This window comes from Triticum aestivum, chromosome 3B (genome assembly GCF_018294505.1).
Source record: "Triticum aestivum cultivar Chinese Spring chromosome 3B, IWGSC CS RefSeq v2.1, whole genome shotgun sequence".
NCBI lineage: Eukaryota > Viridiplantae > Streptophyta > Magnoliopsida > Poales > Poaceae > Triticum > Triticum aestivum.
The window spans coordinates 804422795-804442429 of record NC_057801.1 but is presented as its reverse complement, the minus strand read 5'-3'; the positions used below and the strand labels follow the sequence as shown (position 1 = coordinate 804442429).

The 19635-nt window shown below is 45.7% G+C and overlaps 1 protein-coding gene across 1 annotated transcript; it reads left to right on the top strand.

Moving 5' to 3' along the window:
• Positions 1-7921: 7921 nt before the first annotated feature.
• On the top strand, positions 7922-17760 carry LOC123067960 (uncharacterized). The gene is made up of 2 exons (XM_044490518.1): positions 7922-8062; positions 15810-17760. Exons 1-2 carry the CDS (start codon positions 7992-7994, stop codon positions 17758-17760), a joined length of 2022 nt encoding a protein of 673 aa, XP_044346453.1. The 5' UTR covers positions 7922-7991.
• The last annotated feature ends 1875 nt before the right edge of the window (positions 17761-19635 follow it).

Genomic DNA, 19635 nt, shown 5'->3' with positions numbered 1-19635 from the left:
CTAGCGTCGACCATCCGGCATGGTTATGTCGAAATCGGGCAAGCTGAGGGCGTTGTTCGCGTCGCTGGATAGGGACGGGGACGGCCAGATCTCGGCGGCAGAGCTGCGGGGGTGCATGCGGGCGACGCTGGGCGAGGACGTGCAGGCGGACGTATACTTGCCTCTATAAACACACACGCACACACTATCCCTATGATTACCTCCGAGAGACTGAGTCGGCATATCGTCTTAAGATTGACGAAGTCACCACAGATGTCTCGTAATCGACGGAAACGTCTCCTCCCACTGAACACACATCACCGAAAATCCTGAAATAAATCCAGGATAATGCGAGCACTAGACTCGAACCCTGATGGGCTGGGATAGCACAATCCTCCTAACCATCTACCCAAAGGTTAGTTCGTGTCAATGGTTTGGTTGGGAGCATTGATGCAACTAGATGTAGTTAATTTGATGTGGACTTTGGCCTGAGTGTTATTCACATTACAAGACTCCATGGAAACGAAAAGCCCGAGGGGGCATATTGTTTACTTCAATGCAATATATCATTAAACAAAACTAACAAATTCCAGTCATCCATTCCATCATGAGTACATTGCACTGGGAGCAAATAAGGTAGTATAATTATAAGTGGGGCCAAAAGGACGAAACCAAAGTGTCCCTATCCCGCTTTCTTGTATTGATGTGTAACAAAGGAAGGATTGAATCAATCTAAATAAGCACCTTCAGTTTTATTTGTAACATTTTTGTCAATAGTCCACACCTTTAAGGTTTGCAAATAAGATGATTTTGCTTTGAGAGCATGCCAACAATGGACGGAAAAACATAATAAAACTTAAGTAGGGTCCGTGAAAGCACAATATTTTTATTATTAGATAATATTTTAAAAAATATCGATAGTTAGGAAAATTTGAAGAAAAAAAGGCATGCCTTTTTTTATATAAAGGAGGGACCCAAAAGCCGGCTCCATTGTCTACGGTGGCACAGTTGCAAACTCAGCAAGGGACCCTTTTGTGAAGAAACCAAAGTTGTTGCCTTTACAACTAGAGGACTTACAGTCATGCTAGAAGCACTCCCCTGAAAATACTGAAAATATTATAAGATCTGCAAGGAAGTGTAGCTCCTACTTGAAATGTTAACAAACTACTATAATTAATTCATCTGGAAACCAAAGTATAAGTATGTTTTCCCTAAACTCCAACCGGTTGGTTGACACATAGAGCTGAGATGGATACTGTACAACATGCCAATAACTGTTACAGGAAAAAAAATCCACAGTATTTCCAAGATCAAATGTAGACTAAAAATCAGATTGTTCAAACACAAAAGGAGAGTAGTTGGAAATGATTTGATTTGCAGCAGTAGGCCGGGCGCTAAAAACCAAACCAATGCATTTAATCACTGAGAATCATTTTGCCATTTCAAAAAGAATGAATGTCGGTATTGCGTAGGACAACAAAACAGAAGAGTTCTAAGTATGATAGAAACAACTTAACTATACGATTTTTTATTTATCTCAAAGTAAAAGAAGCACCAAAACAAAGATCTCTGGGGATAACAAGCAAGCATCAACTAGAACACTACAGGTTTGTAAGGACTACAAAAGCTTTAGAGATCAAGACTTCAACACTACAGGAAGATAAAGCATCCTCCAAACAAGATGGATGTGCTGCTCCTTGAACATATTGCTTGAGAAAATCCTAAAACCCCTAAGAAAATCACAAAACAAAAAAGCAACAAAGCCGTATACAAGCAAGCATCAACTATAACCAAACCCAACACTATAGGTTTGTACAAGGTCATTGCTACCAAAAGGCACCCCCACTAACAGTTTAGTTGCGGAAACGGCTGGTAAAACAACTCCTATCAACTCACTGACTCTGCAAAAGGCCCAACCACACTGCTTAGCATATGTTTGGTGATGAGGGTGCAAGAGGTTGCTGCATCTTGGCACTTCATAGAATCCTTGATTGCTGCAGTAGAAACATGACATGGCGCATGGGGTAAGTATGATGCTTGATGGGTTTGCACTCAAATATCACATCATTTTTGCTAGTCCATAGTGCTCACCACACATCCAAAATGCCAAACTAGAAATGTGCCATATGTCAAGTAGGAACTACTACATGTTTGAACAGAATCAGGTGTATCAAAAACATTTTTTGATAAGGAACTACTCCCTTTGTATCAAATGTGTTATATTTCAGGGGATAAGTATAAAACTTTTTTGATACAAAGGGAGTATAAAAAAATGTCTTATATTTGATACAGAGGGAGTATGTCTTTGACCAGAATCAGGTGTAGTAGTGGACCTGCTAGGCCAAGATACGAAATTTCAAACCCAGACAGTGCAATAAACAACGTCATACAGGTGAATAATTGAACATGCTTCTAATTAGGATTGATAGCTAACACTGGGCAGGTAACACTAGAGAGTTTATCCCTACACTATAGCACAACACATAATATGATTGATTCCTAGAAAAGGATACCACTTGTTCTACCAATACGCAACAACACTACAAAACTTGTTTTATTTTGTAGACATTAAAAAGTTTTAAATCCTGGCATATGGTTGCTATTAAGACTAAACATGGACACCCAAGACCAAACCTATAGCATGCAGTACAAAAAATAGCCCAGAAAGAATTACAAGAAACCATTTTCATCGACAAGAAAGATTATCACAATAACAAGATTGCGGTGGACAGAAGAACACCGCCATAAAACCGTAAACTAAACCATCATCTCGATATCCAGCACCAGTCACCCACAGCTCGATGGCGACAGAGAAACAGAGCAAGGAGTCACCTGAACCGAGGGAGAGGCAGCGATGTAATGAGTTGAGGTTGAGGAAGCCAATGATGTAGAAGGTTAGAGTACCTCACATAATCATCTGCATTTTCTGGAAAAAGGAAGATGGTGAAACAAAGCAAATTAGAGGAAAGAAAAGCTCATATTTGAAAGAATAATAAAATTATACACTCCATATAGGCTTGAGTAATATATGCACCAAGCATGGCATGTTGTTAAGCATTTTTGTAGATAGAAATAACATAAACTAGAGATCCAGAGTCAACCCATTACACCTTGTACATATCGGCATTGTGCTAGAGAAAGAACCATGCATTGCGATCGCATGGTTGCTCCTTCTTAACCCAGATTAGCACAACACTACACTATCCAGATCATACATGAACTAACAGCTTAGCTAAAGACAGAAATAGGAGTATATGGCACCTAAATATGCACCAAACATACACGTATTATGCCTAATACCATCACACGTGGAACTTAAACATGAGAGGAGTCGTGCATACCCAAAACGGAACAGATATTACGACATGTAAATAATAATGAATAGTTATCAAGATAAACAAGCCCCAAAGACCAAGAATATAACGATAGAAAGCCATGTTTAGTCCGTAACAGAAATATTTGCATGCACAAACCAAGTCACAGATTAAACTCCTCATCCACAAAACAAATCTAAAGCATAGAAGTCCCTATAGCTCACCTCACACACTACAAAGGCTTTGAATTAGAGATGGAGAGGTCATCGCAGATGCTTGGGGTGCACCATCGGATCAAGGACGAGGAAGAACACATGTTGATGAAAGGAAGATATGTTATTGCTCGCCATCTTGTTTTAGTTCCCGTCTAGGCGACAATGCCCACCAGAGGTGCTGTTCACCAAGAAAAAATGCTTAGATCAGGGCAACACCTAATGAAGAGGGCATACAAATCAGTAATTCTATTCACTTGTGGCATGAAGAAGAAGAACACAGGAAGTGTTCTTACAAGCAGAAAGTAACCAGCATGTTCAACATTGATGTTGGAACCGACACAACAAAAAGTAATTGATAGAGGTAAACTCAAGGTTCATATAGGGACTGCGGCACAAAACAATGGCATACATATGCTTACAAGAACACTAGGAATCACATAATCATGTCACTATTAGATAAATGGTAGCTAAATTAGCACTTTAGGCCTAAATCTACTAAAACAATGGCACTAGTTATTATACCAGAATTGAAAAAGGTGATAGAAGTTAAGAGATAACATGCTTAATCCTATAATACACATCGGGACTAGACAATAAACAAGCATTTTGTCATATTTGATAGCCATTAAGTTTCATCTTGGCGCTTCATTGAATCCTCGATTGCTGCAGTAGAAACATGACATAGTGTAGGGGGTAAGTTTGATGCTTGATGGGTTTGCGCGCAAACATCTCATCTTTTTTGCTAGTCCATAGTGCCCACCACAAAACCAAAATGCCAGACCACAAATGCATCATATTTCAGCTAAGGAACTAGGTCTTTGAACAGAATCAGGTGTCCAGTTCCAAGACTAACAAAAAAACAAAAGCGCAGCAACAGGACATTGGAAAAGACGATTCATGGAGGACCTGCCAGGCCAAGATACAAAATTTCAAACTCATAGGGTGCAACAAACAAACTCATACAAGTGAATAAACAAACATGCTTATAATCAGGATTCATAGCTAACACTGGGCAGGTAACACAAGAGTTTATCCCTACACTAAAGCACAACACATAATATGATTGATTCCAAGAAAAGGATAACACTTGTTCTATCAATACACAACAGCACTATAGAACTTGTTTTATTTTATAGCCATTAAAAAGTTTAAATCATAGCATATGGATGCTATAGAAACTAAGCATGGACACCATTACAAAACCTGCAGCATGCAGTACAAACAAAGAACCTGCCACCCAATTACAAGAAAACCAATTTATTGACAAGAAAGATCATCACAGTACCAAGATTGTGGTAGGCTCAAGAACACCACCACAGAATAAAAACTAAACCATTGTCTCGATGGCGAGCACCATAGCCACCACGTTATGATGGGGTCGGGGGGGGGGGAGATGAGTCACCTGAACTAAGGGAGAGGCAGGCATGACGTATCGATCTTCTTTATGCTTTAGGGTGGGTTTGTCCTACCTTGTTTTTTTTTCCGTCCTCCACCGCTGGATGGTTTCATATAAAAGCCACGAGTTCGTAGATTGTCGGTTCTTAGGTTTGATTTAGTTGCGGTTCTGCCACTCCTGTGTTTATGATACACGGCATGTTGGTGCTGTTTGACAAGGCATTCTTGGTGATGTGTTGTCTTTGGTCATTGTGTTTTTCTTTTATCTAATCAGTTTGTAAGGGGAATTTTTTTGCACATTGCATTGTTTGACTATATGGTTTATTCTATATAAAGTAGGGCGCGCCAGTCATGCAGGTTAACTGGACTTCTTGCTAGAGTGTCATAAGCTGTGGGATTCAATGAAACTTGGTGTGGGTGGATTAACCAGATCCTTCAGAATGGCACGGTTAGCATTAAATTGAACAATTCTGTGGGTCCGTATTTTCAAAGTGCTAAAGGGGTGCGTCAAGGCGACCCTCACTCCCCATTCCTGTTTAACTTAGCTGCTGAATGTCTCACAAAGATGATTAAGAATGCACAACATAATAAGCTGTTGGTTGGCTTAGCTGCGGATTTGATCCCTGATGGAGTTGCGGTTCTCCAATATGTGGATGACACAATTGTTTGTCTCGAGCATGACATCGTCAAAGCAGTTAACCTGAAGTTGTTGCTGTACATGTTTGAAATGATGTCAGGTTTGAAAGTTAATTTTCAAAAAAGTGAGATTTTGACTGTTGGGGGAGACGATGCTGTTATTAAGCAATATGCCGACCTCTTTAATTGTGATGTAGGCAGCTTCCCCATCAAATACTTGGGCATGCCTGTTAGTTACACCTCATTGAGGAACTCTGACTCGGAGTTCATTGTGTGCAAATATCTGAAAAGATTCGAAGCCTGGGTGGGCAATGCTGCCTCCATGGGAGGGAGACACACCCTTTTAGACTCGGTTGTCACCCAGCTATCACTGTATCATATGTGTATGTGGTTGATGAACAAAACTTTTATTGAAAAACTAGATAAGCATAGAAGAAAATTCTTCTGGCAGGGTTGTAACAAGAAGAAAGATATTATCTTGTGAAATGGAGCAGAATTTGCAGATCCAACGAGAAAGGTGGCCTAGGGATTAAGGACTTGCATAAACAGAACATCAGTCTGATGGTGAAATGGTGGTGGAAGCTTGAAACACAAAGTGGGGTGTAGCAAGATATTATTCATGCTCGCTACTTGCGGAATAAAACAGTAGCGGATGTCGCCCCAAGGTTTTCTGACTCTTCGAGTTGGAAAGCCCTATTGAAAGTCAAGGAGATTTATATGGCTGGTGTAAAAGTTATTACTGAATCCGGGAACATTGCTAGGGTGTGGAGCGATCCTATTAACGGACTGCTTCCGTTTAAGGATCAATATCTGCAGCTCGTTAATATATGTAATGTCCCTGAGTGTACCATTAAACAAGTGCTAAGTGTGGAGACCGACTCCTTTTTCAGGCGCAGGCTTAATCCTGCTCTTGCTGAACAATGGGTTACAATCTTAGATATAGTTAACAACCTGCGTCTTACTGACAAAGACGATCGAGTGGTTTGGAGTTTAAACCAGAATGGTAAATTTAGTACCAAATCTGTTTACAAATGGCTTGAAAAACCTCTCAACAGGTGCCATTATAAGTGGATTTGGAAGGCCAAAATTCCTCTCAAGATTAAAAATTTTATGTGGCAGCTTTCGCAAGACGCGGTGTTGACTAGACAGGTGATGCGCCATAGGAATTGGCCTGGGAATCTTGATTGTTCTTTTTGCAATGAGATTGAGACTTCCCAGCACTTGTTCTTTACTTGTCCTGTTGCAAAGAGTGGTGTGGCGATCTATTGGGGTGGCTATTGGCACCGATAAATGTCCAGATAACTATTGGCAATTCTTTGCTTGGTGCCAGTCCTTTCTTCCTGGAGAGGGCAAGTTCTATACGGTTGGACTTGCAGCCGCGTGCTGGGCAATCTGGCTCGCTCGCAATAAGGCTACGTTTGAAAAAAGCAAATCAAGTCTCCTTTTAAAATCGTGTTCTCCATGTGCTCTTTTCTTTTGTACTGGACATGACTGTCAGAAAGGTGAAGACGCTGACAAGCTTCGATTAGGTGCCGAGATGATCAGAACCAGCACACAGCACAATGCAGCTGATGAGGCTTTGCGGGGGGGGGGGGGGGGGGGCAGCCGATTGGAGGAGCTTGAAGGATCATGCAGCTGGGAGGGCCTTCTTCCTTCATAGTGGCTTTTTAGTTTGCGCTTTGTGATCTTTTGTCGTGTTGGCATGTTTGTCTCTTTTGGGTGTACTGGAGCTTGTTGCTCTTGAACTGTATGTGTTACCAGGTTTTCGCCCCATAGCGTTCGGGTCGACGACGACCGAATTGCAGTGGGTTTCCTGGTAATGCTTGAACTCGCCTTACCTCTTTCCCTCCTCCTGACTCTGTTCTCGAAACTGGTTGTATTTCTGTTGTTTGCAATGGAAAGGGGTAATGCCCGGTTCAAAAAAAAAATATAGAAGTCACGAGTTCGTAGATTGTCGGTTCTTATGTTTGATTTAGTTGTGGTTCTGCCTCTCCCGTGTTTATGATCCGCGGCATGTTGGTGCTGTTTGACAAGGCATTCTTGGTGATGTGCTGTCTTTGGTCATTGTGTTTTTCTGTTATCTAATCAGTTTGCAAGGGGAATTTTTTTGCACATTGCATTGTTTGACTATATGGTTTATTCTGTATAAAGTAGAGCGAAAGCTTGCCTCGTAAGATATGATTGATGCAGTTCCTCCACTGGCATGCTCTTTAGTTTGCGTGCATGTGTATTATTCTAAGCTAGCGGAATCTTCCGTCGACCCAGCTGCAAGCAAAGCGGAGTTGTGCCAGTCCAAGCAAAGAATCAATGGAGAGTGCCATGGACGTGTGGGCATTGAATTGGTACGTACTGGTACTATAAAAACACGACGAGCATAAGCAGCTCTCCATCTTTCCTAATTTCTCCCACGCTCCAGCCGCTGCTTGCGGTTTCATGTTGTTGTCGGAGCAACATGAGGGTGCTGAAGGAATGTGGAGACTGCGTCTGCGCCGTGCCAACCTGCCCGCCCACGACTCAACACAGGTAGCTTCAAGACTTAAAATCCTTAATATAGAACGCTCTAGATATTGTCGTAAATCGTATTCAATTTGATCGTACTTTCTAATAGATAAAAGTATACTTTTCGTTACTCAATTCTTGGTGGAGTCCAGATTTAGTTTTTCAAGTCTAAAACCAGACAATTTGCACCCACAACAATAAAAATCGGACAAGTTTAGTCCATCATCTTGGCTGACCCGGTATTACTGCTGACTCATTGTGGTTTTGACTGGTTTTTCATCCACGTGGCGGTATTTCTCTCCCCAACCTGGCCCTATCTCTTCTCCCTATTTCTGTTTGGGCATTTCATCAAACACACGATGCGTGCCTACCATCAGATGGTCCTGCTAGCTACCACATGCTGCCGTGGCCGCATCGTGGGCTGCCTACGTACTGGCCACTCGAAGCCGGCGCCGCCTTCTCACCGCTGGCAGCGTGTAACAGTGCCGCTCCAGCACTGGTAGCCCCGTGCACCTCGCCATGGCGCAGTTCCTTGCTGCCTGCCAACCTCTGTGCGCACCGCCGCTAGCCGCACCAGTACGAGCGACACGAGCGCGCCAGCCATGCAGGTGACTAAGCTGACGCCCGCGTCGTTCTGGAGCTCCCCTTCAGGAAACCAACGCCGCCTAGGTACGCATCGAGCTCGACGGTGGTCTAGCTGCTTCCGACAAGCAGCCACACGTTACTTTGCCGCCGGTGGTGCTTTCCCTCGAGCTCGCAACGCTCGCGTCCGGGGCCACATTGGTGCGCACGTGCTGTGGCAAGGGCAAGGCCGAGGTGTCGAGGTGAAGGTGGCTTCTATTGATAGGTTGGTGCACCTCACCTCGATGCCTCCTTGAGCACCCGAGCACGAGCTCCGGCACGGTGCTCAGGAGGCTTCTATGGCTGATTTGGGTGCACGTGCAATGGCGGCATGGCTCAGAGCAACTCTAGCAGATCCCGCATCCCGCCGACCCGTAAAACGTCTTTGTAGTTCGCGCAAAACCGCTTTTGCGGGCCAGCATGGGCTCGCACAGATGCAGACCCCGCATAATGGACCCGTAAAAAAGTATATTCGCGGAATATACTATTATTACGGGTCGACTTCTGCGGGTTCTGATCTGGCGCAGCTCCTCCCGGCCCGTAAAACTTAGATTTGCAACTTAAATTGATCTAGCATAATGCTTTTCTTTGCCTTTGCAACTACATTAGATACAAAAGATATCACCAAATCTTGGCTAGAATAGCAAAACCAAAGAAAACAAGAACCACAAGTATGCATTTCAGAAGATTTCCAACTTCCATAACTGCTCCCACTAATTGAAGCAATATCTTCTCCATGCACTCATTGTTGATCTGCGGATTCTTGATCTTGTTTTCTTCATTCTTCATCTTTGGTTCCAAAGAAGTAGACGTTGCTTCCCCTCTAGTTGCACATGCAGCCGCATCATTGCATTCGATTGTACTAAGGAGTGCACTAACATCTATTAAGTTTCTTTGTATCAACAAATCAATGTATTGGCCTTTCCAAAACCAAAATGAGCATCCATCGTCCTACACAAAAGAATGAGAAAGCTTGAAGTGAGCTACCGCAATTGAACTAAAGAATGAGCTATGGAACGAGCTACCGCAAGTGCACGTACCCCGTCGTTTTCGCATTTGTAGAACACCCATATGTGGTGCTTCGGCGTGCCCGAAGTGAGCCGCAGCACTTGGCGCGGGCAGTCGTCGCACTCTATGAACGGCATCAGCAGGCCACAAAGACGCTGCATGAGCGCCGAGCCCGGTGGACGGCCAGACGAGTCCATGCCAGCAAACTTTCGACGACGGCGGGCGGACGAACCGGTGCCTGCATGCGGCGATGCTCCCTTGCCTGGGCTGCGGGAGTGGCTCCCCGACCACTCCATCGCCTGGGACAGTAACCGGCGGCTTGCAAAAGCCAAATCCTGCGGCCCGCGATGAAGTGCCGCAGATCTGCAAATCTGACGGCCCACCAACGCAGGGGGGAAGGGAGGGGAGGCCTCGTGCGCGTGGCGGTCTTCCGGCGTGCTCCTGCTGGCTTCTGTTGCCGGAATCTTTGGCGGCGGCCGGCGGCGACACGTGGGGGGAGAGGAGAGGTGTTTGGTGGGTGTAAGCACGGGATGAAATGTCTCCCCCACCAACCGCTTCCGCTTATATGCAGGGCACCGCAGCCGCGATGGGAAAACCCGTGTTTTCCCGGGTTGGGGTCGGGATTTTGCCACGCCCCGTAAAATTTTGTGCGGGTTGGGGCGGGATGCGGGGTCTGATCGGGCTGGTTTTTTCGCCCCGACTCGTATTTTGACTGTTATTTAAATGGTCGGGGCGGGATGCGGGGTCTGCTAGAGTTGCTCTCAGGCTGCTGTATGCGGCCGGCCCGCCCTTCCACCGCCGTATCCATGCCGCGCAGGCCAGCTTTCCAACTATCGCCGCGGCCCCCGCGAGTTGCTACTGGCCGCCAGCCATGGGATCTTGGAAGGCGGCTGCTAGACGTGGGGGTTGAGCACCATGACAGGCGGGATGGACGAGATGACAAGCACCTAGGCATCGGCTGCCTACGAAGTGTTCGATGAAATCCCCGACTCCAGTAAGATGAAGATGATGAGGTGGATGTTGTGTTAGACTTACGAGTCAAAACCGGGTTGACTCAGCAGGGAAACAACCTGAAGGACTCGGTGAAGGACTAGTAAACCCTGTTTTAAAAGTTATAAGGTGCGAGTTATCTAGTTTCAAAGTTTAAGGGCTAAATTTGGACTCCACCAAAAGTTGAAGGATAAACAATATACGTTTCTCTTTTTTAAGGGGGATTATCCAATTTGACCGTATGTTTCCACAGAGCACTTATTTACTGTTGTAAATGTTATTAGCATCTTTTTTTTTTAGAAAAGGAGGATGACCCCGGTCTCTGCATCTGGGCGATGCATACGGTCACTTTATTAATTATTCTCATAAGACCTTGCAAAATCAATACAACAGTAAGACTAAAGCCGCCGTCTAAGCAACAAACTGTCGCTACGCCTATCCAGTTGATGAAGCGGCGTAGATAGCCTGGGCCTAATACCAAACAGACATCGCAGCCAAGCCTAACATCTAAGATTGATACCCCAACCTAGCCACTTGCTGGGTCTGGGGCACACACTGGTCCGGCGTGCTCTCAGAGGCTGCCGCCGCCAACTGCCACCGCTCCATCTTCAGAACTGTACTGATGCATAAACTTGCTCGGTCCAGCTATCGTCGACGCCACCACAGCACCCAACGACACCTCCTCCCTGCGCGCAAACAACTGAACGCGTCGTGGCCGCCACTGATACACCTCAGTGTCATGCTGCCAAGTATCACCAGCCCACACAGCTTGAAGTCCTTGGAGATCTGCCGTGCGTAGCACCTGCAGACCAGGCATGACCAAGCGTAGCACCTGTCGCTCAGGCATGACTTGACATCTCCATCGAAGCTCCGTGCAAGACGAAGCCGCTCCACCTTCTGCCTCTGACTTCCAGTGTTGTTCCACAAACGATGCTCCCAAGAGAGAAGCGACACCGCAGTGCCGCCATCGTCCGATCTAGAACACCAGATCCTAGGGTTTCCTCCGGAGCAGCACGAGTGGGTTGACAGTAGTTACACGACGATGCCTTCATCAAGGTAATGGCATAGAACGCCGCCATCGCCTACCGTCGGTTCGGTTTTCACCGGCAACCATGTCTCCCCAACTCGCAGCCGGGACTAGATGATGGATCTCAAGATCCGATCACCAAGCTTCTGGCCGGCCACCGCTGACGAAGAAGATGACCACCACCACTGGCTACACCGGCCAGAACAGATCTGCCATGGGTGCCGCGAAGCAGTCCACCAGGCCCTCGACGCCGCCGCCGATCTAAAACCAGATGACATGCCGCCGAAGACCGCATCGCGCCGCCGCCCGATCCAGGCCAGCCGCCGCAGCAGCTGCCCTTGGCCCGAGGCAGGGCCGACCGCCGCTGCCGTCGAAGCCAACGCCGTCACTTCTAAATCGGCCGCACCTCCACGCATGTTGGGGTCCCGCCACCCCTGAGATGCGGGAGGGAGGAAGAGCCCCCTAAGACAACCATCCTTCTCTAAATAGCCCAGATGTATGCACATTATGGCTATGGCAGGACGCTCCATGCTTACACGTGATGCGAGTCATCTGACCAAAGCCTGATGCATATCGCTAGATCCTCCCGATCCAGCAAATCACATCGCCGCCAAACCATGCGATCCCGCTCCACTGCTGCATTCGCGCGAAGACCACCACACCAACAAGACATCGACCACAGCGGCGCTAGCAGATGCATGGTGGGAGACCATAGACCGTCAACACGGTCATCAGAAGGCCAGCCATAAGCCCATAACACGACGTGGACATCACCGCTGTCACTCCACACCGTCGTGTACCAACTTGCGACATGCACACTCCACACCGTCGTGAACCAACTTGCGACAGGCACCACGTCCCTAGGGCCATTTCCCCGGCATCCTCTATGTGAATTAATGACGCCCAGAATGATGTGGGCCGGTAACGGCATCTCCAATGCCGACCCATAAATCGTTCACATACGTCCGGACCACGTTGTCCAGACCTGTTTTGCCATCCCACGGCCTAGGGCAAGCCGTCCGCATACTTCCACATATGCCGACGGTGACTGTCGGCATAGTTATGTCATCGGCATAGTGGGACATATGCCTACAGCGGCCGTCGGCATAAACGTGGGCCCGGCAACCCGGTGGGGACGAGCGTTTGATGCCGTCATAGCTATGCCGACGACACTAATGGAGGTCGTCGGCATAGCTATGCCGATGGCAAAGCCGTTGGCATAGGCTTGGTCCACGTCCTCGATTCGCGGCACGTGCCAGGCACACCTCATCGATCCGGGGCATAGCTATTTGATTAACTTAAATGGCATATCTGTGTATTGTCTATTTTTTTAGTTTTTATCTCTTTCTAAATTAAAATTTCATTAACTTATCTAGACATAAGCATTCATAAATTATATATTGATTTGGTGTAGAATTTACCATAGATTATGAATATGTAGTTTGTATTTTTTTCGAGTATGTTAGTAATGTGACCTCATGTTTTTTGTATATAGGTCCCTATACTTTATTAAAATCACAAAAAATTGATAATTACATCTATTTTGACAAGTTTTATATGTTTTTTCAATAAGAATCTTGAAAGTGCTAGATCCACCGGTCAACGGTGCCAGGGTTAGTCATGAGGAGCCTATCACAACCAGGTGAAAAGGTCCATCGGCAAATCTCGTCTGGTGAAAGTCAAAGGGCTAGATCCGCCGGTCAACTGTGCTAGGGTTAGACGGAACGGGGTACTTGGGGGGTAGTTGGGCCGTCGACATACCTTAGTGCCAGGCTGCACCAGTTGTCGACACATGGCAGAACTATGCCGACGGTCTGGCCGTCAGCATAGATATAAAACTATGCCGACGGATTGGCCGTCGGCATAGCTGTACCACGTGTCGCCCTTTCATTGATCAGAACATGACGACGGCGCCGTTAGCCGCCGTCATACGTAGAAGTTTGCCGATGGGTGTATGAAGGGCGTCGGCATAGGCCTCTATGCCTACGGCTTTTCTACGCCGATGGCCCTGCCCAGCTACACTGACGTACAAGTTGCCGACGACCCTATGCCCACGGTTGCCGTCAGCATAGGCCTATTCCGACGGGGTTTGTGCCTATGCCGACGACTGCGGGCTGTCGGCATAGAATGTCATTCCGGTAGTATCTTCTTTAAATGGCATGCGTGGGGTAAGATATGCATATATTGAGTAGATCAACTTTTGTTCCATGCGATATCTAGCCCTTTTTTTTAATGAAAGGGTCTCCCCCGCTCAACTTTTTAAAACATGGTATAATCGAAGTCGCTCACATACACGAGCATACACCCTCTATACCCCTATGAGCACGTCCGAGAGACTGAGCCGGCACATCATCTTGAGATTAACGAGGTCGCCACAGACGCCTTAGTAGTCGACGGGAACATCTCCTCCGTTTTATATATGAAGCAAAAATAAAACAACAGAGTTCTCAGGCCAGGCCTTTTGCTTTTAGCCTTTTAGAAACCAGGGCCGGTCCTGAGATTTCGGGGGCCCGGGGCGAACTAAAAATTGGGGGCCCTTAATATACAAGTCATTATAATATACGTATATATATAAAGTTATCTAAAAAATAGTGTATATATAAATTACTATCAGTAACACTTCAATGCATCTAAAATCAGTATGCGTATCAAATAATTTATAGATATTACCTTAAAATTTTCTTCTAACATTCCTCGATGCAAAGTCGCTTATGATAGGGTCGATGTTAATATCATCCAATAATTTCTTCTCGATGCATAATATAGCCAGACCATTTAACCTCTCTTAAGTCATTGTTGACCTCAAATAATTCTTCAATAATTTCAACTTCAAAAAGCTTCTTTCGGCCGATGCGACCGTCACAGGCACAGTACATAAGATGCGAGGCAATAGAGATATTAGGATAGCAGTTGACTTCTCTCACTTGCCCGAAAATCTCCATAGCAGACATTACGCCATCTGGCAAAGTTAATCTCATAATCATAATCTCTAATTCAGAAATAAGATCATATACCTCAATATGAGATGAATCATTAAGAGAGAAAGTTTCTGCAAATTTTGTGCAACATTCTTCAAGTTCATTGTCACTTAATGATTTCAGAGTGCCCGAGCTCAATAAAAATCTGAATATATCTTTAAACACCAGCGTTTTGTGTGTGTCAATTTCTCCACTTCCTTCTTCTTTTTCCTTTTGCTGCTACATGATGGATAATTCCTCTTACTGGAGGACTTCATAATAACACACACAAAATGCTGAAAATAAAAAAAATTGTTCTATCAATTGTTGAACATTGCCGGCTATCCATCAAAGGATTTTTCTTGTATCAGTATTATATCAATATACCTCAATACGTGATGGAGTGATGGTCAAACTTCAGTGCGTGCGCGTATATATACAATACAATACACAGGGGATTGCACAGCGCCTAGAGTTTGCAAAGGATTGAGAAGAGAACAATTGAGCAGATGCGAAAGGGGGCCCCGGAATTGAAATCAGTGGCGAACATATACAGATTACGAAGGAAATTACCAGGCGGCGGCAAGGCGGGAGTGCGTGCGTGCAGCGTGCGTGTACGGCGGCGTCGGCGGACATCAACTATCGCTGGGACCTGGGTGTTGCGTGACTCCGCGTGATGAAAGAGTCTAACAGAACAGGAAAGGAATGGTCCAGGCCGCTGATTGATCGCTTTTTTCTTACGTGAAAGGAAATACCGCTGATAGCTCAAAACACTCGATCGCTGGGGATCGGGGAGATCGGGCTGCTGGCCTGCTGCTCCCTAGCGCGCGCCTGCCTGTATGGGCCATAGGCCTATAGGCTACGTACATACCCTTCGGGGCCCCTGGATTTTGGGGGCCCGGAGCGGCCGCCCCCCTGCCCCCCCACAGGGCCGGCCCTGTTAGAAACCAATGTTAAATGATAGTATTACCTTCGTTCCAAAATGTAGGACGTTTTGGTAGGCTTAAGTATCCTACTAAACTGTCCTATATTTTGAATGGAGGTAGTATCACTTTCCAGCCCAATGCTTGACGCAAAGTTTGTCGCCCTCAAACACTTACGCGCTGACGTTTGCTCTATATATAATCCTTTTCGTCCTTTCTAACTTTTGTTTCGTAAAACGTATCAGCTCAGTGGAGCATGTCCAGCAACTCTGGAAGGAATGGGAGATCCAGTTGCTCGTGCTAGCGAGCTTCTCCCTTCAAGTCATCCTCCTCTTCTCTGCAGCGTTCCGGAAGCGCCACAGCTCCCGCGTGCTGAGCGCGCTGTTGTGGCTGTCATACCTATCGGCAGACTCCATCGCGGTCTTCGTCCTCGGACGCCTCGCCGCCCACACTAGTGACCCACAGCACCAGCTTGTGCTATTTTGGGCGCCCTTCCTGCTGCTCCACCTTGGCGGACAGGACACCATCACCGCCTTCTCCATGGAGGACTGCATGCTGTGGAAGCGCCACCTGCTGAACTTCACCATCCAGGTGGCACTGGCCATTTACATCGTCCGCAAGCAGTGGCACGGAGGCAGTCAACTTGTAGCTCCCATGGTACTAATGTTCATCTCTGGAACTATTAAATATGCTGAGAGAATTAGGGCACTCAGGAGAGCAGGCTCAAGGAGCAGCAGCTTCAATGCCGGTGGGAGGCATCTTGCCTCCGGCTTGAGCAGATATTATGATGGCCTGCTATCAATAATTTCTGAGAAGAAAGAGGAAAATTTCGAACATGTGATGGATGTGACCTGCGGGGGCTTCTTTATGAAGTTTGATTTTTTGATGGACGTAAATCCTCCATTTAGCGGAATTGATTTACAGGATTTAAGGATTGCAGTTGCAGAAAGGATTCACAGGTTTGACGATGGAGCTAGTGATCTAGTGTACAAGATTGTTGAGATTCAACTCTCACTGGTACATGACTACTTGTACACCAAGTTTGGACGGGTCACTGGTGTGTTACATCGACTCATCACACTTGTCCTAACCTCTACGGCTCTCGTTTTGTTTTTGGAAGCCAGGGTTGATCATCAATTGCAGGGACTAGTCAACTACAGTAGAGCTGATGTTACCATATCTTACATATTGCTTGTGGGCGCTGTCACAATGGAGATATCCTCTACCTTCATGTGGTCCCTGTTATCATATTGGCCATACATGCCAATTGCATATTGGCGGACATTTGATTATGACAAAATCTTCCATTGTGTACCCAAGGGTCTCCATCCAGGAAGCAGAATGGAGTGGTCGGGGAAGATGAAACAGTATAACATGCTTGATGGATGCATCCAGGAGATACAAGCTGGCCGACTGGAACGGATGATGGGCAGTATCGGCATCAAGCGGGATTACACAACACATGTCGTCATATCTCCTGAGGTAAAGAAGGTGCTACTTGTAAAACTGCTTGAGATAAAAACCAATGCACCTGGTGGTGGGGGATTGTCCTCCAGCAGCTTCCGTGGCCAATGGTCTCAATGGTGGGCTGCGCTCCAGACCAAAGATTATCTTGGTGCAGGTCAACAATCTGAAAGTGCAGCTCAACGGGCACTTCAGTTAAGCAACATCCAAGGTTTGGCTTTTGTGTCAAGTGTCTATCTTTGGCACATGGTGACTGATATATGCTTAGTGGCCGATAAGACTGCCAGTGCCTCCGAATTCAGAAGTTTTAGCCAAGCATTGTCCAATTACATGATGTATCTTGTCGCCAAGTGTAATGTGATGCTTGATAGCTGTGCGTATCATGTGCTTCATAAAAGTCGACATAGTTTGTTGTGCACTCGTCCTGCTATCGTTGCTGATCGGAGTGCGTTCCTCCAGAAAGTCTATGACGGTGTCTACCATGGTTCCCGTGCACTTGACCAAGCTCGTGAGGTCTCCTTGGAATTGCTTAGGCCCGAAGGAGCAGCTTATCGGTGGGAGCTGATTGCAACGGTATGGGTGGATATGCTATGGTACATTGCTCGTAATTGTGGGGCTGAATTCCACGCCAAACATCTAATCACTGGCGGGGAGTTCGTTAGTCATGTCAAAATTGTTCTGGTTGTTCTAGGTTTTTCCTTCCATGAGTATGAAGAGGTCGAGCTAGCCTGACATACATTTCTTTCCTTACTTTGGAAGCTTAACTGTTACTGTTATGCCACGTGAGGGCCAGTATGGTTGTAATTTATTAGAAAAACTCCATTAATATATTGATTGTATATTTTGGAACTTATTAATAAAATGGTACTAGTAAGTTGTCTATGTGTTGGTACGAAAGATAGCTTTTCCTTGGTTTCGATTCTTGCTCTGATCCGAAGTCAATTCTCCTATGGCACGTGTTTCTCTGATGACAATGAGTCGAACAATTTTAAATTCATCCGGTTGATAACATTAGCAAGGTATAATTGTAAAACCTTTAATCCATCTAAAGTGGAGTTTTCCTTCCCATCAAGGTATGTAAAGAGTTGAACAGAAGCTCTAGTTATGAAACCAACCTATGGTCATGGAGGGTCAACAAGAATGATCAAAACGTTATTAGTGCTCAAGAACTGGAAACTCCCAGAAAAGAAATACCAATCCCATGCTCTTCGGTGGTTCTTACGCTTTGAAAGGAATCCTTCCAACGCTTTCCTCCGAGGTGGTGTTCAGAAATGACATACAATCTCTTGTTGACGCATCCAATTTTTTGCTACCTGTCATATATTATAGGTGAATAAACTGATTTTTGTTCAGCAAAAATGGGAGATCTGATGTTTTAGAATGGCCTTTCCCCGACTAGAGAAGGAGCTTGGTATGGAATGGAGACGTGCACTCACTACAAGAAATATGTTAATCCATGACGGATTTCTTATGACAGATTCACAAACTGTCATTGATGGCCCGGTACAGCCTGCCAGGCCCGCTAAAGCCCGCCTAGGCACTCCCATATAAAATCTAACCCTAATACCTTGTTCCTCGGCTCGTGGCTAGACCCTCGTCCCGATTCCTCATCGTCTCCAACGCATCGGCGCCACCCACCACCTGTCCGCCTCCATCATCTCGCAGCTCGCCGCCGGCCCTCCCCCTTCCCTCCTCCTACCTCGCAACTCTGGCAGCTGCCAGATCCGTCGGCTCGGTCGGGTGAACAGAAGAACAAGACGACCGGTGGGGGTAGGTGGGCTGCCTGGCTCGGGTGGGCGAGCCGGGGGGGGGGGGGGTTCCTTCTTTGTGTATTTTTTTACTCTTTTGCTTTTTTTCCTTAACTTTTCTGTTTTCCTAAACTTTTTAAAACCAAAACAGTTTTATAATTTATAAAACTTGTACCTAATGTAGCTTAATAAACTTAGGCCACTGCCACTTTTAGGTGAGGTTTAAATAAAATAGTTTAGTATTTTATAAATTAAAAAACATTTAAACAAATTTTTTAGCCACTATTTTAGTTATCTTAGGTCATTTAAACACTTTGCAAACTTGTTGGTTCACAACCATAATTAGAAATGGAATATTTGCCACATGATCGAGATTTTAGTTTTAATGTTTGAAAACCTTTACCGTTTGACTCCATTTTAAATTTGAATTTCGAGCGGGTTTGAATCAACGCGAGTTTATCAACAGTAAATGTGGTGACATGATGTCATTAGTAGAGAGTTACTGTAGCTTAATTATCCGGGCGTCACAGACTCTCAAGTGTAAACCATATGACCCGAGTGCGTATTTAGTTACTCCAGATTTGAGCGTGGCTATATGCCAGTCGATTGAAAATAATATAAGGGTCAGTCTTGGAGCGTACTCACTGCACCTAGGCTAGTGGCGTAGCCAACCTGATGTGCTAGGGTGGTCCCGTAATAGAAATATTACATGAATTTTGTTTATTTTCACGGAAATGATTTTTTTACTACACTGTGCATGAGCTATGGTGGAATTCTAGGGTGGTCCATGAACGACCCTGTCCATCCGCTAGCTACGCCAAGCTATGCCCAAACTACTAGTGATACGATGGTAGCTAGT